The sequence below is a fragment of the Podospora pseudopauciseta genome, assembly GCF_035222475.1.
Source record: "Podospora pseudopauciseta strain CBS 411.78 chromosome 7 map unlocalized CBS411.78m_7, whole genome shotgun sequence".
NCBI lineage: Eukaryota > Fungi > Ascomycota > Sordariomycetes > Sordariales > Podosporaceae > Podospora > Podospora pseudopauciseta.
In genome coordinates this window covers 2,769,696-2,795,377 of record NW_026946667.1, presented here as the reverse complement: position 1 = coordinate 2,795,377, position 25,682 = coordinate 2,769,696, and the positions used below count along the sequence as shown (strand labels likewise).

The window sequence follows — 25,682 nt, the reverse complement described above, 5'->3', positions numbered from 1 at the left end:
ACGACCCATCTGGCCATCTCATATGCTACAAATCCATCCCTGTCAGAACGCCCCCTGAGTGCCACCTCTCCCCCTCCCCGTTCCATGTCTCCTGGTAGTGCTGCCTCCCGCGGGATCGCTCACACTCCTCAGCCGTTCCGTCCTCTGTTCATCTCCCTCACTTCCACTATAAGCATCATCGTCGTCACTCTCATCCTCCTCTTCATCACTACTCTCCTCCCCACTGCTCCCCTCCTCTTTATTCCGCTCCTGCTGATGCTGTAGGTGTTGCTGATCCCGCTGCATAACAAACCCCTGCCTTCTCTGACCCACGCCCGCCTGGTTTGCGTCTCCAAAGTCAGAATCACTTTCACTCTCACTGCTTCCCCCCTCTTCCTGACTGTCTTCATCCCCATATACTATCGCCCTAAACACGCTCCGTTCAAATAACCCTACAATCATCGCTCTATCCTGCAAGCGGTAGTGATGGGACTCCAATAAGCCCATGACCCTTCTAAACAAGTGTGGCTGTGAAAACGACGAGGCCCCACTCCCAAGAACTCTTTTCTGATTGTTCCGCGTTGGTGTCTGCGGCTGCGTTTGTGCCTGAGCTTGCTGATGCCTCACTTGCGTCTGCTGCTTGATGTGCATCAACTCTGCCCTCGCCCTCCGGTACAGCACCATGTTCGCCATGTCAATCATCAGCTCCAGAATCCTCTGGTTTACCGGGTCCGGATCTAGCTCAACGCGCTGGATCTCCTCCGGCACCGACCCTGTTGGCGTGTCTTCCTGAGCATCTGCCTCTGCTTGGATAGCCTTGATAAGACTCAGCGACCTCGGGCGGGACGGGACAGATGGCAGTTTGTCTCTTTCTGTCTTTTGGGCATCAGGTAGTTGAATGTTGGTAACCGGTATGTGCTTCCAAGGCTTGAGAGAAAACAGCCGGTCCAACTCGGTAGGGACGCAGAAGCCGAGAGACTGCCCCAAAATGTTTGTGTTGGAGTCCCACCCATTTTCCGACAAGATCTCCAGTCCATGAATGGAACGTGATATGAGTCCAAGGACAAAAAAAGCTGTGCCGCGGAGACTCATGACTTCGTGATTTTGAGCAATGTTGATGATCTGCTCCACAACATCGCAAGACTCCAGGAACGGGGCGCCGAGCTCCATTGATCCGACGTTACCTACCGCCCAAAGACAACCTTTGACCTTGACCATCATTTCTGGGTCGTCGGATTGCATGCCATGCTCGCGAATCGTGGTGACAAACTCGTTAAAGTGACCCTTGTCGCTAAGAAGCCGGCAGCCTTCTTGGGTGCGGGTAAGCTCACGGTAGAAGTGTGGCGGAACGTGGCTGTCGGCCTCCATCTCCTGCTCATCATCAAAGACGCTTATTCGGTTGGTGTGGTCGTCCTGATGGTCCATGAAGGATCGCGCTAGACTGGCTTCAATGACACCGACATAGGAGTCGTTTCGCCCGAGGAACCAATCATCCATCTCGTTGCTAATGTAGTCCAACCCATCGAGGTAGTGGTACCCAATCGAGGTCGATAGGAAGCGTAAGAGGAGGGGAGCACCTATCTCACCCAAGTGATCTAGTGCCGGCCGACACTCGACAATGTATTTCAAGTGGTTTTGAGTATTGCACGCCTTTTCGAGAATTTTGACCGCCGTTTGGCAGACCTCCACTTCTGGGTCATAAAGCTGAGTGACCAAAAGTTGGATGGCCCATTTCGAGTCAACAGGCTCATGGCCTTGGGAGTCCAACCGCGGACGTGTTGCGTACTTCCGCAGCGCATTCGTAGCATGAATTCTGATGTCCTTGGTTCCTGCTGTCAAGGACTTGGACAAAATAATCCGAGAATGACCCTGAATTGAATAGTCAAAGTTGGAGATCATGAGCTTGATGATGTCTGGCCGCTGCTTGAGATCGACGATTCGGTAAAGCATGTTGAAGATGCGCCACCGGTCTAACATCTGAATGCCCTTGGGGTCCCCGCTCAGAACACCAAGCATAGGGAAGTATCCGCCACTCAACGTATCTGTGAGGCCGTCCCGGGAGAACATGGGATCCTGAGCTGTTAATCCACTCGTTGGGTCGCACTGCGCCAGGCACTCGGCAATCTGCCGCAACAGTTTGTTATCTGTCAGATACCTCACGCCTTCGGGGCTCTGCAGCAGAGTATGCATCAGCGCACAGCCAACCCGCACATACTTTTGCGTGCTTCGCGAGCTCTTGAGGGCAGAGAACCTGTACTTGAAGGGACGATAAAAGCTCATGATTCGTTTCAAGAATTTGGATGCTTTCACGGCCTCTTCAAGCCTCTTTCCATTCACCAGCGGTCCCTCAATCAGCTTAAGTATTACATCCCAATTCCACTTATTGTAGTTAGAACTATTCAGCACCACCGAATCAAGGAGAAGCACTCTGAACGTGGCATCGTCACAGTTGACCGCTGCCGTATTGCTTTTGGGGTGCTCATCTAAGATGCTGAGATCGATATTGTTGCTTGGAGAAGGGAGGAAGGACGAGGGAGAGGATCTGTACAACGTTCTGCTCACGCTGCTGATCTGAAAGATGACCCCAGAGGCCGTGAATCGATTCTCGTCTCCCAGCCGGGCAGCGGTGATAAACAATTCAGGAAGCAGCTGTATCTCACTGCTCCACGAGCGTGGAAGCAGGTGACTTGCCAACTTCAAAACTTCCCCTAGAAGTAACGTTGATTTTCGTTTTAGAGTTGGATTTTCGTTGTCTTGTGTCATTTTCAGAAGGCCTGGCACCACTCCGGACTTGATAAATATGGCAAGCAACAGTGCCGTATAGTGTTCGACGAAATTTTGCTCGCCCCCGTCGTCTTCGTATTCACCATAGGCGGCTTTGGTGGTGGTGGTGGTGGTGGTTGTTTTGAGGTTTGTGACCCGGCCATAGGTGGTGAGTCGTCTTCCGGCAAGAAACGAAGTTGCCCACGCTGGGGATTTGATTCGCAACAGGGAAAATATCAGATCCATGATGGTCTCTCTGATAGATCCTTTTTGTGCGACCATGCTGTTGATCATGGACCTGATCGCACGGAAGTTGTACATGGACAGGCTCATTAAACCAGACCATGATTTGAGGGCTGACGAAATAGCTTTGGCGCTTTGCTTGAGAATGCGCTCATTGGATGACAGCTCGTCTGTAAATGCCGTGAAAAGAACCTCCAACTCATTCCCGGGGCGGAGATATTGACGCCGCTCTGGCGCATCGAGGAGGTAAAGAAACGCTGCGGTCAAACTTTCTGAGGCTTTGTATGACCCGTCCGCAAGAGCTTCGTGTAACGGGGCCAGCCCCCCCGAGGCTATGAGGAGACGAGGGTCGCGAACCAGAATTTCCGCCAGCGTCTCCAGACAAATCGGCCGTAGCCTTTCTTCTGGCTCCTCTGCCACGGCAGCAATGGCCCTGACTACGGCCCGTGAGATTTCCCTCACACCATCCTTGACATCAAGAAAAGCGCGAACAAACTTGAGTGCCTGCTCTCGTTCAACATCAGACTTTCGGTCTTTTGCCAAAGACCTGATACCACACATTAGCATCCTCTTCCTATGCAAAGTCAAGGCGGTACAATAGCTTGGGCTTACCATGTGACTAGGTAATCCGTGTTAAGGGTACGGATATTCTGGAGTGAAGTAATATCAGAGATGGCGTATCGAGTCATCCGGTAACCAGCAGCAACCACCTCGCGACTTTCACTCATGAGGAGCGCTTGCATTCGAAGCCCGAACACAGACCAGACCAGATCATACTTGAGGGTTGGATGCCTCCTGAACAAGTCAACGAGACTATTAGCTCTGGAGACATAGTAATCTGGCGTCATGCCGGCCACCTCAAGGGCTTGCAGAGTTTCGGCAAGCGCAAATGTTGGTGACTCGGTCGGCTCATCAATGTCAGATCCAGCCCCGCTCCTGGAAAGACTAGGCGGTGACCGCAAACCACTTCCAGCCGCTATCGTGACATCGATCCTGGACCTCGTAGGTGTTGTTGGTCCCGCTTTTGTCCTTTGTTGAGCATCCGTGATCCTCTGTCGCAAATCCTTGATCCGTTTACTTGACGAAAGAAGCTCGGCTTCGACCCTCTGACGCTGCTCCTTCGTTTGTTTTGCCTTTTTGCTGTTCAGTGCCTCCAGCATATTCTCGCTCCCTTCCTTTATCTTCAACTCTCGGCTCAGGGCATCTCGAAGGTAGGCAATGTTGCGCTCTTGTGTCCGGTTATCGTCCTCATCCAGTTTCTCCAGCGCAAACATGTCGGCTCGCGAACCGGCGCGGGAAAGATTAAGCTGGCTCCGGAGCTCAGAGCTGAAGCTCCCCGGCATGGGTGACGGGTTCAACGAGCCACCCCTGGACGTAAAGGTAACGGCAGAGGCCGAGAGATTCCTGCCAGCGTTGGCGCCTGGAGGTTGCAGTCCATCGCCGCGGTCGAGGCTAGGTCGAGGGTTTGAAATAGTGGATGCATAGCTGCCCACTTGCTGTTGCTGGTGTTGCTGTTGTGTCTGCTGCTGCTGCTGTCCTTGCTGTTGTCCTTGCTGCTGGCGTAACGGCGACTGTTGCTGCGATACATAGGACTTTTGCGTGGGCTTCGCCGAGGCGCTTAGCATGGTGGATGGCCCGGCCATTTGCCCTCCACATTCGATGCTCTCGACGCTCTCGTCGTGTCTTCGGTCGGAATTTGCATTCGATTCGCAACGTTCGCCGGGGCCAATTGATGGTTGCCCCTTGGCCGGCGCATGGGTTCTCGGCGTCCTCGAGGTTCTCGACAGTGCCCCTAAAAGAGTTGGGTGCGGGTGAGGGCTACCTATGTGACGTAGATGGTCATTGCAATGTATCGTGGACGCGGTCCAGTCGCGTGCGCCTTTCAACTGCTTGTTACGGCACCGTACGTCCGTATCAAACTATCATGCGGGCACTCTCAGGGAGTCGGGGCGGTGGAAGGAGCCAAGTTCCTGGCGATGATCCACTTCTCCAGTCGTTGTGCAGCCGGGATCTGAGGGATGGATCACGAAGGTGGTGGTCGGTGCGCACAGTGCTTGCCCTAGACTCCCACGGCTCTGTATTCCAACATTGAAGATGGTGAACAGCAGTTACAAGTACTACGAACTTTGTTTACAGTCAAAACACAAATTTCCTGGCATGTATAAACACACCACTTCCTCGGCATGTCCCCGCGAACCATCTAGCGTGCTATGCCACGTTACTATAGTCGCAATGTGTTTGTGTTTGGGTGGGTGCAAGTGTCACCGATGAGGGTTAGGGTCTCTTGCAAGCGTCCTGGAGGTTCTGCTCCTGCATTTTCAGTTTTCACTTGATCAGTTCTTGAACATGTGCAATGAGAGGGGACGCCAGTGTTGAATCTCTCGAGTCACAGCTATGCTTACTATTGCCTGGGTCAGCAGCTCATATCAGAGTGTTGGATCAGGGCAGAGCTGTTCTTATCAGCTTCAATCACTGATAAGATGGACCATCCGCAAAGCTAATGGCCGCCTTATCTTGCCCATGCTGCGCGAAGTGGGATTCTAGCGATCATCTGTGTGACGACAAGCGCTCAAGGCGAGCTTTATGCTTTGGAGGTCTCAATTAGCTGAGCAGCCGCACCATCCCCAAGTCTTGTTAGCCATCCTTTCGTCGTACGATGCCGATGATAACCTGTTGTCAACGGTGCGTGGCGTATGGAGGGGCGTCGAACCCCGCAATCCGGACTGTGCCGGGAGAGGTCAGAGAGGGTGGGGGCTTTCAGGTTCCAGGTTCCAGGCTGTCTCATCGTCGTCGTCGTCGTCGGAACTCGAACGGCGGGAGGGCAATCTTCAGTTTTGTAACTCCTCCATCAGAAGTGACAAGACATGGCTAGCAAGGCAAGGCTACTGCAAGGGGTCAGAGAGATCAGACCAGATTCTGGGGATGTTGAAGAGAGGTTACAGGGAATAGAAGCCGAAGATTGAACGATCGGCCGGTGTCGCAAGCCTCCGGGAGCTCTGCGCGGGGGAGAGCCCTGGGCGTTGGGGGTTGGCAGTCGGCGGACTCCGGCGAATCCACTTGTCCCTGTTGCCGGCTTGCTGCTTACACGGGCGGGACCAGAACGCCGCGAGGCGCCGTCCGATCTGCATCTTCGGCACACCTGCTTGTGCTGACGTTCCTTTGCCCGCGGGAGTGGGTGGTGTCGTGCTTCCTCGCAGCTGTCCACATCCGTTCGTTGGTTGGGACCTTTAAGGTTTGTATAAAGACTCACCGTCGTCCACTCTCTCCAACCTCTCGTCTTCCGTCTACACAAACAGCTTCTTCCCTGTCTTGTAATTTGAACTCAAATCCACTTTGCTCTCTCTCTTGCATTAGTCCTCTCCGAAGCCGTTCATCAGCTTCTCATATCTAAAAAGCTTTGCAAATACCCTCAGCACACAAACACCAATCACACACACGCAATCGTCGAAATGGCTCGTCTTGCTGCTGCTCGCTATGGAAAGGACAATGTCCGTGTCTACAAGGTGCACAAGGATGAGGCTACCGGCACTCAGTCCGTCACTGAGATGACCGTCTGCTGCCTTCTCGAGGGCCAGATTGAGACTTCGTATGTATAATCCCTGAAAGCTGTTCCAACAAAGACTAACCCTCTTTTCAGTTACACCGAGGCCGACAACAGCGTTGTTGTGGCTACCGATTCAATCAAGAACACCATTTACATCAAGGCCAAGGAGCACCCCGTCAACCCCCCTGAGCTTTACGCCGCCCACCTCGGCCAGCACTTCCTCGACAAGTACCCCCACATCAACGCCGCCAACATCAAGGTGATCGTTCACAGATGGACTCGCATCAACATCGACGGCAAGCCCCACCCCCACAGCTTCTACCGCGACGGCAACGAGACCCGCAACGTGGAAGCTCGCGTCACCCGCGAGGCTGGCATTGAGCTCAAGTCCGCCATCCAGGGTCTCTCCGTCCTTAAGTCCACCGGCTCTGCCTTCCACGGCTTCGTCAGGGACGAGTACACCACCCTCGGCGAGACTTGGGACCGTATCCTGTCTACCGACGTTGATGCCACCTGGAACTGGAAGACCTTTGCCACAGTCGCCGACGTGGAGAAGGGCGTTGAGAGGTTCGACCAGGCTTTCGAGGCGGCCCGCAACATCACCCTCAAGACGTTCGCCGAGGACGAGTCCGCCTCGGTCCAGAACACCATGTACAAGATGTGCGAGGAGATCTTGGAGAAGGCGGCCGAGGTGGAGGTTGTTGGCTACTCTTTGCCCAACAAGCACTACTTTGAGATTGGTATGTTTTCTTTTTCTATCATTCTTCTTCTCAAGAAAAGCGATTTTCTAACACACATGACACAGACCTCAGCTGGCACAAGGGCTACAAGAACACCGGCAAGGACGCCGAGGTGTACGCTCCCCAGTCTGGCCCCAACGGCCTCATCAAGTGCGAGGTCGCTCGCTCCTAAGCACCTCACACTTTGTTTTTTTTTAACTGTTTTGGATTTTGAGTTCTGCTTTTTTCGCAAGACAAGTTAGAAGCTGTTGTATGAAGATCATGAGCATGGCGTTACCCTGGTCAACATATTTTTTTGGGGACATAGCAGCGACAGGCAAGCATCTGGGACAGGGGGGTTTGACTTTTTGGTTTTTGGTTTTGGTCTATTGCATTTTAGATGGCGTTGCTATTTATTAGCATTTTGAGATATCAGCAATTCATATCACCTTTGAGTTGATGCACACATGATTCCGAGGAGTCTAATCTCTAGGTGTGGTAAAAGAGTGAATCACTGCCGCTCTGTCAATGTGGTATAACTGTAGAAGAGATGCTGCGAGTATCATATATACAAAAAGGCTTCACGTAGACAACATAACCATTCTCGATTTGATAGTTTATTCTTGTGTCTCAGCTAAAACCAAGCACCACTTCAGAAACATATGAATTGGGATCGCGAGCAGTTATGGTTTCCAAGAACTACATTCAAACCCAAAATAATGTATGTACAGACAAGATTTTGACCACCCATAATCTCAGCTTTACGCCCCCCTGGCAATCCCATACCGTGCAAATACAGATATCTGAATTTCAGAAAAACCAGCCATCAGTAGCCTTCAACGTCACGTATATCAAACCCAGTTCCATTCCATGATTTTATACTCTATCGTTACAACCCACCACCGCGCCTTAACCCCTTCATGACGGGATCGTAGCCTTATCACCCTCCCTAACCGCCTTCACAATATCCTCCCACCCAGTCTGGCCAACCTTCTTCCCCCCAAACCTGATAATATTCTCCTTATACGGATGGGCATCCCCCTCGAAAGCCTTCAACCTCGCCAGCCTCTTGTCCCTCAACCTGTTCTTGGGCAGCATGCCACTAACCGCCTTCCTCAACACCTCGGCACCGCCAAACTTATCCATAAGCACATCCATCGTAATCGTCCTCAGCGAACCCGGTCTGGTGTTGTGGCGGTAGTATGTCTTCCTCCACTTCTTGTGACCGGTGGTGTACAGCGCCGCGCAGTTGGTGACGACGACATAGTCGCCGCAGTCGGTGGAGGGGTCCCATATGGGCTTGTGCTTGCCCATGAGGATCATGGCGATACGGGAGGCGAGACGGCCGAGCGAGGGGGGGGTGACGGCTTCCGGGGGGGACTTGACGGTTGAGAGGGTTGGGTGGGGGGCCGAGGCGGAGATGTGGTGCCATACTCTTGAGTAGGCAAGGCGGGTCTGTTGAAAGGCAGCGATGTTAGTCTGAAGCTCAAGAATACTCAAGCGGGGGGGGGGGCAGCATTACAGAGCCTATAGTTTGAGACATTGTGGCGGGTTTGTGTTGGGGTTCTTTGAGAAAAGTGAAGCAATCAAGCCCCTGGGAACGAGTCCCTCATTAACTGTCGCACCAAGAAACGGGAACCACCTTTTTGGTCTCAATTGAACCTCTCTTTCCGCAAGGGGTATCAAAATATGGCGGAGGTAAGTTTGGCGGGAGGGGTGTCAATTGAGCTGGTTGGAGTTGCGATTGTCGGCAGGGTCTGGTCAATGGGGCCCAAAAAATTGTCCAGCTTCCTCACCGTCGGTGAGTGGTGAGCTTTACCGAACATACCGAGGGGCGTGGAAATGCGTGTGCACGGGCTACAACGGTTAAGAAAGAGCGAAAGGTGGATCCCCAGAAACAGCTGGAACCCATGCCGCCTACTGCCCCGCGGTTGGTGAGCCTTGAAACTGCCCCGCGATCGATGAGCTGATGGAAGGCGGCGAAGACATAACGGAATTATTATTTAAGAGAAAAGTTGGATTTCAAATCAAGTCCCTGAAAGATTCACATTGGATCCATTTGACCGTAACATCTCCACATTCTCATATTCTATCATCAAGCAGAAGTTGACATTGCTTCTATCCAACAAACATCTTGCTCATCGAGTCATCTCGTCCATCTGTCTGAATCAAGGCTTGTTAGTTGGTTGGCTGGCTGATGCCTCCTATCCCCAAATTCAGCTTCACAAAACCCATTGCATACAGTCTCAGTGGCATCGCCCTCTTAGCATCTGCAGGCGCATACACATATCGACGGCAGCTTCTCCATCTGCAACAACAGCAACAGCAGCGATCCCAGTCGCCAATATTCCCAGGAAATAAAAGTCCCAACTCACCAATAGTCTCAGCGGCAACCGCATCTTCTTTAAAAATGGCCGTTACAACCCCTTTTCAGGTACGTCTCAGACTGCCAAGTTGAGATCATGGGATCTTCTAGGGCTTGCCTTAGCCTCACTCAGGAACAAGGCTAACCGCAATATCTGGCTCTTCAGACTCTCTTCGCAGTGCCCATGCATTGTGAAAGTTGCGCCAAAGACATTTCGCAAGCCTTGTTCAAAGTATCCGGCATCACAAAGGTTGAACCAGACGTCAAGGAGCAGCTGGTGACAATTGAAGGAACCGGTGAGTCCCTTCATAAACCGTGTCCTCAAATCAGAAAACTCACACATTCTCCCTCTGCATAGCACCACCATCAGCCATCGTCGATGCCATTCAAGCCACCGGACGTGATGCCATCCTCCGCGGTTCAGGAGCTTCAAACAGTAAGCCCCCCCCCTTCTTCTCATACCTATCCCTCCCCGCCTCAGGTTTCTCACACGCACATCTTTCCAGGCGCGGCAGTAAGCATCCTAGAAACCTACTACCGCCGCTCCGTCCAAGAAGCCGCCGCCTCCGCCTCAGCCAGTAAGCCAGCCGGCAGCTGGATCAACCAACGCCTCGTCCGCGGCCTCGCCAGGATGGTCCAAGTAAGCCCCACAGAAACAGTCGTCGACCTCACCATCCGCGGCCTCTCACCAGGAAAATACCGGGCCACCATCCGCGCCTACGGAAACCTCCAGGACGGGGTCACCTCTGCGGGCCCCATCTGGAGCGGGACCACCACCACAACAACTGCTGACAGCGAAACAAAACCCACCACCCCTCGTGGAATCCTGGGTACGGTAGAGATAGGATCAGACGGACGGGGAACCGTCTTCCTCAACCACCCCTTCCAGGTGTGGGAGGTCATCGGCCACGCTCTGGTTATCTCACCCAATGACGAGAGCGACGAGGGGAAGCCCCTGACCAATGATGAGAACACCGTGGTTGGGATCATCGCGAGGAGTGCCGGGGTTTGGGATAATGATAAGACTGTTTGCTCCTGCACGGGGAAGACCTTGTGGGAGGAAAGGAAGGATGAGGTATCAAAAGGGATGCTGTGATTGAGAAGGCCCTTGGATGGGAAGGGGGGGCTTGTTTCGAAAGGGGGAGTGATATTTCTGCCAAGAGATATGGATCTTGTTGTAAAACAATTAAGCTTACTTTTTGAACGAAAATGGGGATTCTTTACTATGGCGAATGTCGTCTCTTCTGGTCCTGGAGGCTGGATAAAGACAGGTCAGGGTTGATAGGCGATAGTGGTGAGACTTGAGGTGGCCGCCACAAGGAGGCGGCCTGGTTTCATCAAACACGCAAAATTCCCATGGTGATACAATGAGATTGTGTCGATTTTCCGATGCGCGCGGGCTTACCCTCCGCATCTAGACAGAACCACAGGAGGGTGATCGTCTCCGTCCCCCCTTCTGGTTTTCTTTCCTTTGTGAAATCTCAGGATTATTGTGTATGCGTGTGTGGAAGGGTTGTAGGAACACCGGGAGGATGTTCGGACTCTCTTAACGTAGATCATGCACGAGAAGAAACACACACCTGCTGGGTCGACGGGATTGGTCCCGAAGGCCAGCCCCCACGCCGCCGGAAGCTGGAAGAGAGAGTGGGTGTCAAAAACATGAGACGGAGAAGGGGGGAGGTGAGATGGGGCCAAAAAACTGAGAATGAATCCTTGTGTGTAGCCAAGTGCAAACAACTCCTAAGGTATGCTCTGTAGCAGGGAGTTTCAACAGTTGCCTGGATTTAGGGCACCTATAGGAGGAGTGCATATGGTCGACGATAGTACCACCACCTTTGAGTGTCAGGTCGAATACCACAGCAGCCGGCAGTCTAGGTCTCACGCCGTGGACGAAATGACTGGTACTGGAAGCTGGTAAAGCGTGTAATCATTGTCAACCTACGCCCTTTTAAAAGCAAATAGGCCTCTCACTATATTTCAAAGCCTATAAACTATCTTTTGAGGCCTATTAAGTTTCTTTTAAGGCATGGGAGAATATAGTATGTGGTACCTTACTTTTGCAGTGCCCATTCTTTTGTCCACGACGTGGGTCTCCATTGCAGCTGTCCATACAGCCGCTGGCCTGCATCTGGAGATCTGTGCCCCTGGATGACTGATGGAAAAAAAACTGATGGAAATACCTATCCAGAACTTGAGGTGAACTGAAGCTTGATGACGTGGGAAAAGATAAAAATATTCTTATGTGATATCGCGCACTTCAAAGCTGGACGGAAAGAGAAGAAAAAAGTCTGTGGGTTGCGACCAAACATCAGATGTGAAGTTGAACTGCCGGGAACCTGAAGTTGAAGCGAGTTTCGCCTGTTCAGCAATGTTCAGTGCCATCCTGGGAAGATCCACAGTTCTTTGCGCTCGGACCCCTGTCGATCAGCAGCAAAGACGGGAGGGGCCGAGAATTTTGAACTGCAAAAAATCGTTAGTGATCACTGCCAGAGACGACAGCCCATCAGATCCATCTCCAACATCAACACAACCCACACCACATGCTGGGAAAAGGAGTTGTTGAGGTCACAGAAATTATCACCGGCATCTAGCACATGCTTCCGGCCCTTCTTTTTCGCAATCTTCTATTTGAAATTGTCTTTGGGTTGTGTCTGACACTGTATCCTGCTCCACTGCCGGCGTCCTGTTCCCTTTTCGGCCTCACCATTTCCCTTCTCAACGCAACCGCACCTGAGTGGCCGCTGGTTTTCTCCGTTACCTCCACATGGCGTGGTAACCGAGTGCTTGGTACGGATTCGTTAGCGTTCTGTCCCCGGCTTCGACTCGAGCCTCTTGAGCTTTGATTCGCACACAGCGAACGAGATGAGATGGCCCTCCCGCGCCCAGTCGTGAACGACACCATAAATAAACCTACGATGGCACCATTGGAGGGCCGTCCATCATTGTGTACGTCACCGTCACTATCACAGAGCCGAGTTATGCATATGTCACCAGCACATGGTCACAACTCTTGCTGTTCAAGCAGACTTGTGCAGGTTCTTGGTATCACGAATAGAATATCGACTGAGAAAGGCTCGATGTTGGCCGTGTGATGGCACCACCACTAAAACTGATATGAAGATGGAAAAGGTCGATTCATCAGATGTGTTCCCAGAGCGCTTATTGCAACGCGATATCCAACTGTCGGAGGAAGCGTGCCCTTAGGAGCCGGCAACGGCTTGATTGAACACATGATACTTGCTGTCAAGGGAGTATCGGGCTCTACGATCATAGGGCAGGTCTTTGGATCGGTAAGCCGACATACAGATCGTGTTCTGTATACAGTCTTCAAGGGATTTCCAGCCAGCCCAGAACTGGGTGAGTGACTGGTTGGAGTGTTACACAGCGGTGTTCGGTCTTCAAGATTCAAGATGAAGTTGAGAGTTGTGTGGGGGGCCGAGTGTAGAGTGTGGAGGTTGAATTAACCGCCCTGCAACGCAGGGGTTGCGTTGGTGTGGGGCTGGCCCAATCAACGGTCGTCCAGGGTACTCTGGAACACTTGGTGCATGAGGGACGCCAACCTGTGATTCGCAGGGGTGCCAAAGACTCTGTGACAGACAATGGCATTGCATTGACCCCTAAGAGTCTCACAGACACAGTCAACCGCCCAGCCAAGACTCTCGACGACTGGTTCACGAGCTTTTTTCTCATGCACAATTTCAAGAGAGGTTGTCATCGCATTCTGCCTCCCGTCCCGGGAAAGCTCCTATTTGCCGGTCATAGACATCCAAAAAGACACCCACACCTGGTGACAGATATCGGATGGCTGAGCTGTCGTTGTGTTGCTTGATATCCTAGCCATCTTTCATCCCATGAGGCATTCCGAGGCCAGTCTTATGTTCGCCATGTCTGATACGGATATTGGATGACATTCAGTGACAGCAGACCATGGGCCGGATGACAGGCGTCGTCGGCGAGCTGAAGAAGCGGCCCAGGCACAGTGACCTTGACGCATGGCTGCAAATGGCGCCGCCGCCAGTGACGTTCCGCACCCTGCCAATCCGGTGAGCCTCGACAGGGGACCGTTCGATCCCTGGCACCATGCTCTGCACCTTTCACTCGGAGTCTTCCAGTGATAGCAGGACGCTTCCGGAGGTGGTTCGACGACACTGATGAAAACGTTCGATGGACCATCCTGCCAATGCAGACTGGTATATTCGTTGTTCCTGTTCCCACCACCGGGCCCTCTTTAGGCCCTATTGCCGGAGGGATCGGACAGGGAGAGCCTCAGGATTTTCACTACAGACGGGACGTAGAATGATCCCGTGTATCCAAAGAATTGGGCAATCCCAAACAAGACATTTCCCCTGGCCCTATTACTTCTTTCGACCAGTCTCGGATGTTTCTCCTTGCGTGCCCCTCGACCAGTGCCCCCTGGGATGATAGCTCCACAGGGGAGAGACAGTGCTCGAAGGTTGAGAGGGGGAGCCCTGTCGTCTGTAACAGTGGGCTTCAGAAACCTCCTCCACAAGCCAGGCCTCATTCACGTTTTGTAAAGCCAGCCCAGACCTGGCAAGCCAAGTTTCTCGGGGGGCCTGCATGATCAGCTCCCCCAGTTTGGCCGTCTCCAAACAAGCCCACGGATTGATTCCTCGCTTCTGGCGGACGGTGTCCGAAAAAGAGGCCCTTCCCGCCCTCTACCTGCTCGCCGGTGCTGGCTGCTGTCCAATTCAGGCCGAATATCGATCGCTCTTTTCCCGGTCATTCCCACCTTGCTCCTATTCTTTTCCTCAACCTTTGCATCTTTCTGGCTCTTGGTATGCCAGTTTGAACTATCTAACGTAATTAATACTTTTCCTTATAATCACCGTCAGCATCCTAATCCTCGCTCGCCGCCGGCCTACCACTCGCTTCTCTCGACCCGAGAGTCTGGATTCGACACCTATACGCTGTGGCAGTTGTCGTTGGTAGCACATGGCCTGCTGCATCCACTATAACTATATCGACACGATCGTCAGGAACAGAGCTAGCTCAGCAGGGAAGAGAACCCCATTCGCACAACCGACATACCGAGGGCTGCACGCGCCGCAGTCTAGATTGACGGCTCCACGATCATAGATTACAAGGAACACTCTCCGACGAACACACACCGCAGTAGGGCGGAGGAACACGAAGACGAGAGACAGAGAAAGTGGGACGACAGCAACACCAATAAGCTGCAGGACAGTCTCAGCGGAGGAGTCCACCTACTCTTTTTTTGTCGCCCGTGGCATCTTGGGTCGTCTTGTGAGGAGAAAAAGCAGAACAACAGACTTATCACACGCCAAGTGGCCGCTAGCTGTCAACAACTCTTCTGCTATCGGGTCACAGGCTGTGATCGGGGTCATAATTATACCGGGACGGTAGAAATATTAAAGACTGGATTCATCAACGAACTCGGGCTTTTGGAATTACAACAACAAAAAGACGGAAGACCAGACGCTGGTTGGGCTTGACTCGAGCAGCCAACCCCCTGGTTGCCGCCAGCCCGAGCTAGTGCATCCGACCCCTGTCCCTCTCCATCTCTTTGCCTGCCCAAATCCTACGCTTTAATAGCCACACAACCCCTCAACGCCCGTCGACCGCCCGACGCACAACCGCCCAGGTTTCAGCAACATTCGCATACCGAAAAACTATTTCCGAGCGACGGCTTCTCTCGAGTGTCGCAAGGTCAAACCGGCTTTGATAGCCCTTTCTTTGCAGCTTTCATACCAGAGCAGCCATGTCTTTAAAACAGGTAAGACGACCCATCCCAGCTGCGGACGCGCTCAGGTTGTGTGGAGAACAGCTCAGCTTATACGCCCGACTATAGGAAATAGAAACTTGGGTCGAGGCCCTCAAGTACTACGACAACAATGAGTTCGACGAAGCCCTTCAGGCCTTTGAGAGGATCTCGGATACCTCCAAGATTCTGTTCAACATGGGCGTGATCAATGCCACACTCGGCCAGCACGAGCAAGCTGTATGTTGGCCCCCCAACAACAACCTTTTCTCTGTTCTCTTTGCTTCAGGGGGGAAAACCCCCATCAAAAACAATAGATGCTAATACAAAACACCACAGGTCGAATGCTACCAACGCGCTGTCAAACTCGACCAGTACCTCGCCGTCGCTTACTTTCAACAAGGTGTTTCCAACTTTTTGCTGGGTGATTTCGAGGAGGCCTTGGCGAACTTCAACGACACACTTCTTTACCTCCGCGGCAACACGCTGATCGACTATGGGCAGCTCGGGTTGATCTTCAAGCTCTACTCTTGCGAGGTCTTGTTCAACCGTGGTCTCTGCTACATATACCTGGAGCAAATGGAAGCTGGTATGCAAGATTTGCAGTACGCCGTCAAGGAGAAGGTGGTGGAGGACCACAATGTAATCAACGATGCCATCAGGGATGAGGCGAAGGTGAGCTCAGGATCTGTTTCAGCTATACTGTTGTTTTGTTTCTAACATTGTTTTTGCAGGGCTATACAGTGTTCTCGATTCCTGTTGGTGTTGTCTACAGGCCCAATGAGGCCAAGGTGCGAAATTTGCAGCAAAAAGACTACCTCGGGAAGGCCAGATTAGTTGCTGCCTCGGACAGAGCCAATGCCTTTACCGGATTTGCCGGTGCTGAAATGAAGCAATCTGTATGTGTTCCCTTCTCCAGCACCATGTCACTCTCAAACACTAACACACAAGCCAAAACAGACCGGCCCAATCGAGGTCAAGGACGACAGGCCACAAGAAGCCCTCTCCTTCGCCGCCAGCAACCTCGTCAAACCAGGCCTCCAGTCCAGAAGACAGCAATCCGAACCACCAAACAGCCGCAACGTCTTCCCTCCAACCCCACCACCCGAGAACGACAAGCCAGCGCAACCAAGCCGCGCCGCCTCGGTCCGCAACGGACCCAAGCCCGTCCCCAGCCGCCTCAACCTCGAAAAGTCCCGCCCAAGCGACCGCTACGAAAAGGCCTCCCCAGACGAGGGACCACGCGAACAGCAGCGCCGGCCAAGCCGCTCCGCCTCGGCCGCTGCCCCCCCATCCCGCGGCTACTCCCAGCGCGATCCCCCCTCCTCCAGGAGAAGAAGAGAAGAAGAAGAGGACACGTACAACGACGACCTCTACGACATGTACCAAGGCGGCGGCGGCTCCAGAAACAGCCGCTCCCAACGGAGCAACCGCGGCGGCAACCAGCCACGAGACCGCTACATCGAGGAAGAAGACGAAGAAGGCAGCGACTACGACGACGGCTCCTTTGACGAGGGCGACTTTGAGATGATGGCGCCCAGGAGGCCAGGTCCCGGTTCTGTCTCTGGGGGATCCAAGCGGGGGTCCTCGAGGAGGGACGCGCTGAGAACGATCAGGGTCAAGGTGCACGCCAACGACGTGCGGTACATCATGGTCGGGCCGGCGGTCGAGTTCCCCGACTTTGCGGCCAAGATCAGGGAGAAGTTCAACATCCCGCCCAGGGGTCAGTTCTTGATCAAGTTCAAGGACGAGGACTCGCCCGAGCTGATCACGATGGTGGACCAGGATGATCTGGAGATGGTGATGAGCGGTGTGAGGCAGAATGCCAGGAAGGCGAGGTCGGAGACGGGGAAGATGGAGGTATGTTTTTTTTCTTCTTTCTTTTTTACCCTCAACAACCTTTTCACAGTCATGCTAACCATTTGCCAGGTCTGGGTTGAACTGCAATAATACATACAACTCTTGTTCGCGACACGCAAAAATCTTTTTTTGTTTTGTTTGTTTCTTGGATATTCGAAATTATTCGTATTTTATATACCCCGGCAACTGAGCCCCCCCTTTACACCCACCCAGCTCCTCTAAACATACGAAGTAATGAGTGGAACGTTGATGGCACAAAAATTCTACACTACAAAAAGCAAAATATCTTGTCTTTCTGCTTTGCTGCTCTTCCTTCGCTTACAACAACACGTATATGAACATATTCTCATCAGCATATTCCCACCACATTTTCCTTTTTCTTGTTGCATAAGACTTTTTCTTTTCATTTTGTTTACTTTCAGGGGAATTGGATTTTACTTTTTTAAAAAGCCAACACGGAGAAGGAGGCGTTCTTTTTTGGGATGTTAACTTTTGAAGGGAATGAATGGGGGGGGGGTGAAAAGAGGAGGTTGTTGATTGTTGATATCCCACCTTTGGCTAGGAGGAAGCGGAAGAGGAGGGGGGTTTTGGTAGAGAACTTGATTATTTCTTTGAAATCGTATTCCCTTTATTTTGTTATCTGTTACTCAACTGTCTTGCTTCTTTCATTTTACTTTTGTTGTGATGAATTTTCCCTGTCTTTGTCAACAAGGCGTTTTATCTTGTGGTGATGAAACTTCCATATTATTATAAGGGAAGAGTAGGAGGGCGAGGGGGGAAAGGGGGGTAGGGTGGATCGAAGTGTGCAACGTTTAGATACAAGAAGGGCGAGTTGTTGATACCAAAGGTTTGGGGGTGGGTGATGAGAGACGGCACGCATAGCTTAGCTTTATACACCTGGATGGTGATGTGAATTGAGTTTTTTCGTCAGCGCTTTTCAACAATGCCTCCCCCAACCTGTTGTGCCCTTCCTTCTCCCTTGAACACTTAACATCTTGAGCGTTGCCCTCAAGACATCACTCCAGTCACTATTAGTAAAAAAGACCCATAATTACTCGCATTCAAATGCTTGATATTGATATATACACCACACTTAAGGGTTTATTCCATCGTACAAACTATAGTTTTTGTGTGTTTGTTGGTCTTTGTGTTTGGTGGCCCCCCTGATTTACTTCCCTCTCGCAATCTCCTTTTCTGGCCTTTGCCTGGCTTGTGCCTTGTCCCAAACCCCCAAAGGTGCGTCCCATTCAGACAGATTCGTCGAACCTGAACTGGGTCGTCAACGGATCGACATGGGAATATATCTCAGTGCTGGGTGCCTTGGTCCTGCTTGTGTCGGTTGTCTTCGCAGTTGACGTGTCGCCCTACCCATATACTCCAAGATGACCTCTCGCCCTGGCATCACCCAACTGTAATAATGATGAGCCAAATAAGTCCTCCCCTTCCACCCCCACCCCACCCCACCCCACAGGAGAGTAATGAGTAACAATACCAAGTACTCCGTTGTTTAGAATAATAAAAAAACACACAGTCTGCATGGCAACCACCAGCCAAGCAGACCAAGAAAACAGAAAAAAGCAAATCGCGCACAAATACCGAAGACGGCATGCAAGGTATGGAAGCCGTAGAGATATAAACCCCCAGACCCAACCACAGGGTCGTCACAACGCCGCAAAGAAACATGTCAAAACCAACCCATGCCTTGCCCTTCCCCTGAAGCCCAACCACGACGCCTCATCACACCCTGTTCCCCGGGATATAGTTAAAAACGCAGAAAAGAGAAGACCAGGAAATGCACACCTGAAACCACAGAATGTATTTACACATTTTACTCATGCTTGCCCGGGCGAGAGAAGCCACAGTAAGCAGGTTGAACCCCAAGAGCCACAGAACAAAAGGAAAATAAGCAGAAACTTCTGCTACACACTAATATAACTGAAATAAGTCGGCCATGTGACGGACAAGATGCCACAGCGCCTTTTCTCATCCTCTTTTACTCCGACGGTGAGTGAGTACAGGCGCTTCTACACCCGACTCCTTGCGTGCCAGCGTCGATATGATACAGATGTTGGTGCGACCTCCGTTCAGACCGTTTGGTTGTGGCTCGTCCTAGCAAACGGCAAATACAACCTAGATCAGGTCAGGAGTACATGGCGACAGTCCTGATGTGGGATTTGTCGCGTGGTTCCGAAGAACATGTGTTGGTATGATAACCGACTCGCAGATGGCTGCTTCCAACATCTTCTAATGGTCTGTAGGCGTAGCAGAACGATCGCACACTTGACTTGGCTCTGTTCCATCCTAGGTGTTGACCATGAGCGAGAGGCGTGATGGATCTTCTTCCATCATTTCGATCTGAGTCAAGCGGCTTTCCAGTGCCCCCATCCTACTATCCACAAGCGGCTGCATACCTCCGTTCGTCATCGGGGCATTGCCCATATTGCCGCCGCCCATATTAGCAGTTGGCATGCTTGGTGTTCCCATGGACGGTACACCACCATTTCCGAGCATTGCTGGTCGACCTGTCTCAAGAGCTTCTAATCGCTTCTCCATGTTGTCCAAGCGCTGCACAACGACCTGTTCCAATCGACTGAAACCCTGGCTCATCTCATGGGAGATGCGGTCGATTTTATGATTGAGGCTGCGGATACTTTGCGCGACAGGTGTGTTTTCTTGTCCCGGTTGAGCCGCAGCAACACGCGCCTCATGGTTATGCCGGACCTCCTGGACAACGAACCTCCACTGATTGCCCAAGTTGACCTCGCACACGGCCTTGGCCCGCCATGGGCAATCAACCTTGCGCGTGCTTGGGTTGCGCTTCTTGGCCGTGCTGTTGTACTTGACTCCGCCGCGATCGCATACAAGGTCGTAGCGCGTCGGCTTACCATCGCGGTAGTTGCTGGCGCGTAGCTTCACAATGGAATAACCTTGCTCCTTCGCATGGCGCTGTACTGCGGCAAGCAGCTCGTCGAAAGTCTGATATATGCTTTCTGGAGGCGGGCCCAGGCCACCTCCGCCAGGAATGCCTGGTACTGGCGACTGCGGTGGCATCGAGGAGGCCGAGCCAAGCTGAGGCGCGGGTTGCGACGAGCCGGTGGGAGTGGGCGTGCCGTGCCAGACCGGCAGATTCGAGTAGGAAGGACCGGCGGAGGTTGGGTTCGCCACGTTTGCGGGAGGGGAATCACCAGCGGTGTGCTTAACACCGCCGTATTGCTGCTGGAAGAGAGCGCGGCTGTCAGGCTTGGCTGCTGATGGGTTCACGCTGATACTAGGGCGCTGCTGCTGCTGCTGCTGCTGCTGTTGGTGTTGGTGCTGGGTCGGCTGTTGTTGTTGGGGTTGGGATTGCTGTTGCGACTGCTGCTGCTGCTGCTGCTGCTGTTGCGCCTGCTGGGAAGGGTGATGGTGGTGGGCGTGCTGCTGGTGAGGGTGCTGTTGTTGGTGCTGGCCGTGATGCTGGTGCTGCTCGCCGGCTAGGTTGCTCAGACTGCTCAGACCAGACGTGTCGGGATGCGGGGCGGAGGCGAGGGTGGGTTGGGGATCGGGGTACTGGGAATGGGCATTATGATGTTGGTTGCTGTAGCTGTTCATCAAGCCGTCTGGCTCATGGGATCTGTCGAGCTGCTGTGACGAGAAGCTGGACTGAATTGGCACGGTGTCAATGACATGGCTGCGCACGGCCTGGGGGTGGTTGCTGTTTGCCATGGCAGCCCCCCAGCCCTGGGGGAGCTGGCTGACAGGGGTGAGTGCTGGAGAGGCAGTATTTCCGGCTTCCGGCACCCTGGAGGTGCGCTGGCGCTTGCGGCTCCGTGGCTGCTGCGAAGCTCCTGGAGCTCCCTGGGACTCCATGGTGATTGGAACGATTTTCTGGAGGACCGCCTCGGTCGTTGTGGAACAGCCAGTGGAAATACTGTGCGGCGTGCTGCGAGCTGCGAGGCAGAGAAAAAGAAGGCGCCCGACCCTCCGCCACGAAAAGGTGCGCGTCAGGTGTCGGGTGTGAGGTGCGTGCGTAGATGCAGGTACGTACTCTTTGATGGATGCTGTACCGTGCGTACGAAGAAAAATGGACAGTAAAAAAGATTCTCAGGTTCTGGTCGACCTGCTCTGAGCGCTGAAGAGATGTGTGCGATGAAGACACGACACGCACCGTGTGTATTCAGGTTTTGATCAGGGCTGCCGATCCGCCAGCGACAAAGCAGCAACAAGCGGCGGCGGCGTAACGTGCGACTTTTGTGCTTGCCAGCCGCGGGTTCCCTGGCGATGGAGCTGAATATTGAAAGTTTTCTTGTCAAAAGGGTTGCTTGCTTCTCTACAGAAAATGGAAGCAAGAGCTGGACTTCCACCAGGCCGATTCCTTTAGGGCGCTCGGACCATCGACCATAATAAGGTAGGCAAATGCATTTTCAGCCACAGCCAGACTCCCTGTGCTGTGCGTGTCCCTGAAGAGGGAGGCAAAAAACTTGTTTGCCAAGCTTTGCTGGCTCTTGGTAGCAGCCGAGCCAACAGCGGCAGCATGAGTGAGGTCTGTCAGCCTCGCAGCAACTCATGCTGCATCGTCTCCCCCGCCGTCTTCCATTGATTCATCTCTGGTTGATTGCTCCGTGATAGGGGATTCTGGATGAATGCCTGCCTCATGTAAACATCCATTTTCGGATACATAATACTCTGCAGCCGTTGCGGCCCCCTCATCTCGCTCCCACCACTCATCAAAGTGAGTTCTCAAGAGCTTCAACTCACCGTCGGTCTGTGCCTTGCATCCATCACTGTCGGTGAAACGAGAGACGGCACCCTGGAAATAGCAGAAATGGCCAGCAATCATCCAACCCAGGCCCAACCAGCCAAAGACAGCGCGCAGCAGGAGGAGGAGAAGCTGGAGGATGCACTCTACCACTTGAACCAGCTGCATCTCCAGGCAAGTTATGCACACTGGTCAACTTACTCGTTGTGATCCGGGGGCATATTCTAACGTCGGATACAGCTTCGACGGCTTCGCTCGGCGCTTCCGCGCATGCTGGAGCCGCTGAATACCAAACAACCCTCCCGTATGCCCCCCTCTAACCCCTGCTCAACCCTCCTTTTCGTATTCTGACTATAGTCACCCATAACATCTAGCCGAGGCCATGTATGCCGCCTTTATGCAGTCTGTTGATTCTACAACCAAAGAGCTGGGCAGCTTCCGCGATGCCTTGGGCAGCCCGGAGACCAAGGCTATATGGAACAGAGTTAACGTCAGTCAAAAAAGAGATCCCAAGGGCATCAAACAATGGCGAGCGGTGGATGATCCTTTTTGGGGTGATCCTGATCGGAAAAGGGTGAAGACGGAATAACATGTATGGAAGCGGGTTTTTAATAGGCCATATTGGAGTTTGGAGTTGGCTGGTCCAGTAAGGAATATCATGTTTTGGGAATAGTTATTCAGTCTTGTTTCTAGAGCTCCCCATGATTCACTTGTGAGCAACGAAGATGTAGTGAAGTTGGAGGTTGAGCCCAAGTGGTTGTTGGTGCTGATAAGATAGATGACAGCCCCGCACTAGCCACATGGTTATGTCAGCTTTCGTGGCTTGGCCAGTGGGTGGGCAGCCGTTGCATCAAGCTGCCAACTGCCAACCCTCGAAGCCGGAGAATTGGTGGGGCCTGGATTTGCGCCCACACAGAAATTTCCAAACTGTCCCTCAAAATTCATCCACCAAGCACACCGTGATCGAGTCGACGGAAACATCACGACAGCGACATCACCGCAACAATGGCCAACAACAGAGTCACCTACCGTCGCCGGAACCCGTGAGTCGCCCCGAATCAATTCGTCTTGTCCCGACCGTGGACCTGGAAATCGGGGAAGAATAATTTGGCTGACTCGAGCTTCTCTTTGCAGCTACAACACCTCGTCCAACCGGACGCGGGTTGTCAAGACTCCCGGTGGTGAGCTCCGTGTTCTTCACATCAAGAAGCGCGGCACTGCCCCCAAGTGTGGCGACTGCGGCATCAAACTCCCTGGTGTAAGTTTTATTCGAATCTTTAGTGCTACACGAATGGGGAAAGGAATGGTTCGAGAAAGGGAAATTGGGCAGAGCGGCAAACCACGATTCCATCGACCTTTTGAATTATTCAATACAAACTTCGCATGACGAACGACGCCCGTAACGATTCGACCCCGACTTGAGCATCTCCAACAAACGCAACTCCTGTGCTGCATTTCGACTTCATACCTCAATTTACTTTTCAACACACCACCCGAGGCCCGCCAACAAGCCACGAAACCGACGAAGGGAAATTTGAGGGCGGATTCGTTTGTGTTGCAGGGGATCTTGTAGCAAAGACGGATGAAATACTGACAGGACTGATTTACAGATCCCCGCCCTCCGCCCCAAGGAGTATGCCCAGATCTCCAAGCCCAAGAAGACCGTCCAGCGCGCGTATGGTGGCTCAAGATGCGGCAACTGCGTCCGTGACCGTATTGTTCGTGCTTTCCTCATTGAGGAGCAGAAGATCGTCAAGAAGGTGCTGAAGGAGCAGACCGCCGCCGACAAGAAGAAATAAATGCGACAATCTTTTACTCGGGTTAGGTCTGGGCGGACGGTGCTAGTTTGATGGTCTCATTGCTTCGGTGTTCACGGGAAAAGGGCTGCATGCCGTACACGTACAGCCCGGGTTTTGGCTGTCTCTTGTTAGGGCTGCTTTCGACTCAGGAATGAGGTTCGCAAATGGAAATGGACTTCAGGCTGCTTTTTTCATGGGGAGTAGTGGGATATGGTATTTGCGTGATTCCCCCATAGCTGCGGGAGGTTCTCAGCGCCCCATTGCTGAGCCGCTAGACGACGAGACGGAATTCAGCACAAAGTTCGCCCAATGTTTTTTTTGGTGTTATGAGGAGACTTTGAGGGTCTTTTGAGGTTTCTGATTAATCTGTGCCTTTCATGGAGAACGGGACAGAGGGCGTTGGGAGATGGCAAAGGAATCGAAAATGTTCAATGATTGCAAGCTGTCTCCCGTCTTCTCCAACGCCAAAGTGTCTAGTCTTTCTTTTCCTGTGTTGCCCAACCCACGCTTTCAAGACCCCTGCAAGTGACGTCGAGCTCCGCCCAAATTATTTCCAATCGAGGAGAGCTCCTCCAAGTCAAAACGTCTCTGCAACCTCCAACGGCAGAGCGTACAACAGCACCACCACTACGCCGCGCCAGCTCCAAATCGATGCGCATGTCATAAAACTTACTTTAACAGACCACAATGGCGACGTTCTCACCCTCCATACCCCTTTCCGCCCCCGCGCGAAGGCTCACCACTCTCCGTCGCATCACCACCTCCAGACCATCCCTCCTCAGCTCCTTCACAACAACTCCCAGGATATCCGCCGCTTGCTTCTTCTCCTCCCCCTCCCGCACCCTCTCCAAAGGCGGCGCCCCCCTAGCGCACAACAACGAGCCAGTCCCGACCTCCTCCCCGACTACCGACTTCTCCAGCCTTGACGTGCTAGGCAACACCCCCGTCCCGTCCACCTCCATCGACGTCTGCCACCACGACGGCTTCTCCCTCAACTCTGGGGTGCAAATCACCAACGGCAGCGGGGCCTTGCTCATAGGCGGGGAGGCGTTTGAGTGGAAACCATGGCTTACCAAAGACGAGAAAGGAACAAGAAAAAAGATGATCAACAGCAAGTGGCAGTGGGAAATTGACCCCGAGAGTTTGGGGGTGTTGAGTGTTGTTTGGCCTAGGCCTGGTACGTCTCTCAGACATACTGGAAAAAAGTAAGGGAGAAGTGCTAACGGTTGAATGGGATAGATCTCCTGATCCTAGGAGTAGGTAAATACAACAGGCCCATCAGCCCAAAGACGCGACAGGCGATCGGCGAGATGGGCATGAGGGTCGAGGTGTTAGACACGAGAAACGCGGCGAGCCAGTACAACCTTTTGGCGACGGAGAGGGGGGTGGGGGATGTGGCTGCCGCGTTGGTGCCGATTGGGTTTGAGGAGTGAAGGGGAACCTACCTATCCGTTAAAGAAAGGGGGGAAGCGTGGTAAGATATTTCTATATACCTAGGTTGATGACGATACCAGTTACTTGGTGGAGAAGGGACTACTACAACCAGAAAGTCTGCTCTACTATGTGAAAATGCAAAAGCTACCTACTACAGGCACCCCCCTCGACATGAACACACAGGACCCCCACAGTCAGTTTAACTTCATGTCGTAGTTTCGATATCGTGTGTGTCTTTGGAATCCCATCAATTGCATATAAATCCTCTATCAGTCGAGCACAGCTCAACCAGAATATCCATCCCTCTTTTTCCACACGTGGTGAAATCAGTGGCAAAACACCAGTGTGGAGTTCTTGTCTTTTAGGAGAGCAAGGTGTCAACATTACCTGAAAGCTGACTCTTCTTATGCGTCACACGAGCTCCAGAAAACAACACTATGCCGTAATAATATCCATTTTGTCTAAAACCTGTTCGGCAGCAACGGATACTACATACAGCAT

The 25,682-nt window shown here is 52.7% G+C and overlaps 11 protein-coding genes across 11 annotated transcripts; 6 read left to right on the top strand and 5 right to left on the bottom strand.

Annotated features, from left to right (window-relative positions):
• Positions 1 to 42: 42 nt before the first annotated feature.
• On the bottom strand, positions 43 to 4,952 carry QC763_711340 (uncharacterized protein; the record flags this gene model as incomplete). Its single annotated transcript, XM_062916128.1, has 2 exons — positions 3,598 to 4,952; positions 43 to 3,532 (listed from the first exon to the last, which is right to left on the bottom strand). The coding sequence occupies exons 1-2, from the start codon at positions 4,626 to 4,628 to the stop codon at positions 43 to 45; spliced, it is 4,521 nt and encodes a 1,506-aa protein (XP_062762149.1). The 5' UTR covers positions 4,629 to 4,952.
• A 399-nt stretch (positions 4,953 to 5,351) lies between these two features.
• On the top strand, positions 5,352 to 7,713 carry QC763_711330 (uncharacterized protein). The gene is made up of 3 exons (XM_062916127.1): positions 5,352 to 6,571; positions 6,623 to 7,269; positions 7,335 to 7,713. Exons 1-3 carry the CDS (start codon positions 6,435 to 6,437, stop codon positions 7,439 to 7,441), a joined length of 891 nt encoding a protein of 296 aa, XP_062762148.1. The 5' UTR covers positions 5,352 to 6,434; the 3' UTR covers positions 7,442 to 7,713.
• Positions 7,714 to 8,004: 291 nt separating this feature from the next.
• On the bottom strand, positions 8,005 to 9,204 carry MRPL23 (54S ribosomal protein L23, mitochondrial). Its single transcript, XM_062916126.1, has 2 exons — positions 8,771 to 9,204; positions 8,005 to 8,703 (listed from the first exon to the last, which is right to left on the bottom strand). The coding sequence occupies exons 1-2, from the start codon at positions 8,789 to 8,791 to the stop codon at positions 8,167 to 8,169; spliced, it is 558 nt and encodes a 185-aa protein (XP_062762147.1). The 5' UTR covers positions 8,792 to 9,204; the 3' UTR covers positions 8,005 to 8,166.
• Positions 9,191 to 10,965, top strand: CCS1 (copper chaperone). The gene is made up of 4 exons (XM_062916125.1): positions 9,191 to 9,682; positions 9,780 to 9,909; positions 9,972 to 10,049; positions 10,120 to 10,965. Exons 1-4 carry the CDS (start codon positions 9,446 to 9,448, stop codon positions 10,707 to 10,709), a joined length of 1,035 nt encoding a protein of 344 aa, XP_062762146.1. The 5' UTR covers positions 9,191 to 9,445; the 3' UTR covers positions 10,710 to 10,965.
• A 2,309-nt stretch (positions 10,966 to 13,274) lies between these two features.
• On the top strand, positions 13,275 to 20,770 carry QC763_711300 (uncharacterized protein). The gene is made up of 6 exons (XM_062916124.1): positions 13,275 to 15,368; positions 15,444 to 15,593; positions 15,693 to 16,028; positions 16,088 to 16,252; positions 16,314 to 17,213; positions 17,283 to 20,770. Exons 1-6 carry the CDS (start codon positions 15,354 to 15,356, stop codon positions 17,301 to 17,303), a joined length of 1,587 nt encoding a protein of 528 aa, XP_062762145.1. The 5' UTR covers positions 13,275 to 15,353; the 3' UTR covers positions 17,304 to 20,770.
• QC763_711290 (uncharacterized protein) lies at positions 19,515 to 21,059 on the bottom strand (the record flags this gene model as incomplete). Its single annotated transcript, XM_062916123.1, has 1 exon — positions 19,515 to 21,059. The coding sequence occupies one exon, from the start codon at positions 21,057 to 21,059 to the stop codon at positions 19,515 to 19,517; it is 1,545 nt and encodes a 514-aa protein (XP_062762144.1).
• A 460-nt stretch (positions 21,060 to 21,519) lies between these two features.
• Positions 21,520 to 22,663, bottom strand: QC763_0110680 (uncharacterized protein; the record flags this gene model as incomplete). Its single annotated transcript, XM_062906484.1, has 2 exons — positions 21,948 to 22,663; positions 21,520 to 21,734 (listed from the first exon to the last, which is right to left on the bottom strand). Exons 1-2 carry the CDS (start codon positions 22,114 to 22,116, stop codon positions 21,520 to 21,522), a joined length of 384 nt encoding a protein of 127 aa, XP_062762142.1. The 5' UTR covers positions 22,117 to 22,663.
• QC763_0110690 (uncharacterized protein) lies at positions 22,015 to 22,537 on the top strand (the record flags this gene model as incomplete). The annotated part of the gene is made up of 2 exons (XM_062906485.1): positions 22,015 to 22,126; positions 22,323 to 22,537. 2 exons carry the CDS (start codon positions 22,015 to 22,017, stop codon positions 22,535 to 22,537), a joined length of 327 nt encoding a protein of 108 aa, XP_062762143.1.
• A 251-nt stretch (positions 22,664 to 22,914) lies between the features above and the next one.
• Positions 22,915 to 24,784, bottom strand: QC763_0110660 (uncharacterized protein; the record flags this gene model as incomplete). The annotated part of the gene is made up of 2 exons (XM_062906483.1): positions 22,915 to 23,865; positions 24,431 to 24,784. The coding sequence occupies 2 exons, from the start codon at positions 24,782 to 24,784 to the stop codon at positions 23,770 to 23,772; spliced, it is 450 nt and encodes a 149-aa protein (XP_062762140.1). The 3' UTR covers positions 22,915 to 23,769.
• On the top strand, positions 22,954 to 23,747 carry RPL34B (60S ribosomal protein L34B; the record flags this gene model as incomplete). Its single annotated transcript, XM_062916122.1, has 3 exons — positions 22,954 to 22,991; positions 23,083 to 23,206; positions 23,559 to 23,747. 3 exons carry the CDS (start codon positions 22,954 to 22,956, stop codon positions 23,745 to 23,747), a joined length of 351 nt encoding a protein of 116 aa, XP_062762141.1.
• On the top strand, positions 24,435 to 25,368 carry QC763_0110650 (uncharacterized protein; the record flags this gene model as incomplete). The annotated part of the gene is made up of 2 exons (XM_062906482.1): positions 24,435 to 24,924; positions 24,987 to 25,368. 2 exons carry the CDS (start codon positions 24,435 to 24,437, stop codon positions 25,178 to 25,180), a joined length of 684 nt encoding a protein of 227 aa, XP_062762139.1. The 3' UTR covers positions 25,181 to 25,368.
• Positions 25,369 to 25,682: the final 314 nt, after the last annotated feature.

Excerpts from the sequence above, each read along its gene's own strand:
- CCS1 (XM_062916125.1), top strand. The coding sequence starts at position 9,446 with ATGCCTCCTATCCCCAAATTCAGCTTCACAAAACCCATTGCATACAGT. Across the intron at positions 9,683-9,779 it reads CCGTTACAACCCCTTTTCAG|ACTCTCTTCGCAGTGCCCAT; the intron begins GTACGTCTCAGA and ends CTGGCTCTTCAG. Across the intron at positions 9,910-9,971 it reads GGTGACAATTGAAGGAACCG|CACCACCATCAGCCATCGTC; the intron begins GTGAGTCCCTTC and ends CCCTCTGCATAG.
- QC763_711300 (XM_062916124.1), top strand. Across the intron at positions 15,594-15,692 it reads TCGGCCAGCACGAGCAAGCT|GTCGAATGCTACCAACGCGC; the intron begins GTATGTTGGCCC and ends AAAACACCACAG. Across the intron at positions 16,253-16,313 it reads GTGCTGAAATGAAGCAATCT|ACCGGCCCAATCGAGGTCAA; the intron begins GTATGTGTTCCC and ends AAGCCAAAACAG.
- QC763_711330 (XM_062916127.1), top strand. The coding sequence starts at position 6,435 with ATGGCTCGTCTTGCTGCTGCTCGCTATGGAAAGGACAATGTCCGTGTC. Across the intron at positions 6,572-6,622 it reads GAGGGCCAGATTGAGACTTC|TTACACCGAGGCCGACAACA; the intron begins GTATGTATAATC and ends CCCTCTTTTCAG. Across the intron at positions 7,270-7,334 it reads CAAGCACTACTTTGAGATTG|ACCTCAGCTGGCACAAGGGC; the intron begins GTATGTTTTCTT and ends CACATGACACAG.
- MRPL23 (XM_062916126.1), bottom strand. The coding sequence starts at position 8,791 with ATGTCTCAAACTATAGGCTCT. Across the intron at positions 8,704-8,770 it reads TGTCTCAAACTATAGGCTCT|ACCCGCCTTGCCTACTCAAG; the intron begins GTAATGCTGCCC and ends GCCTTTCAACAG.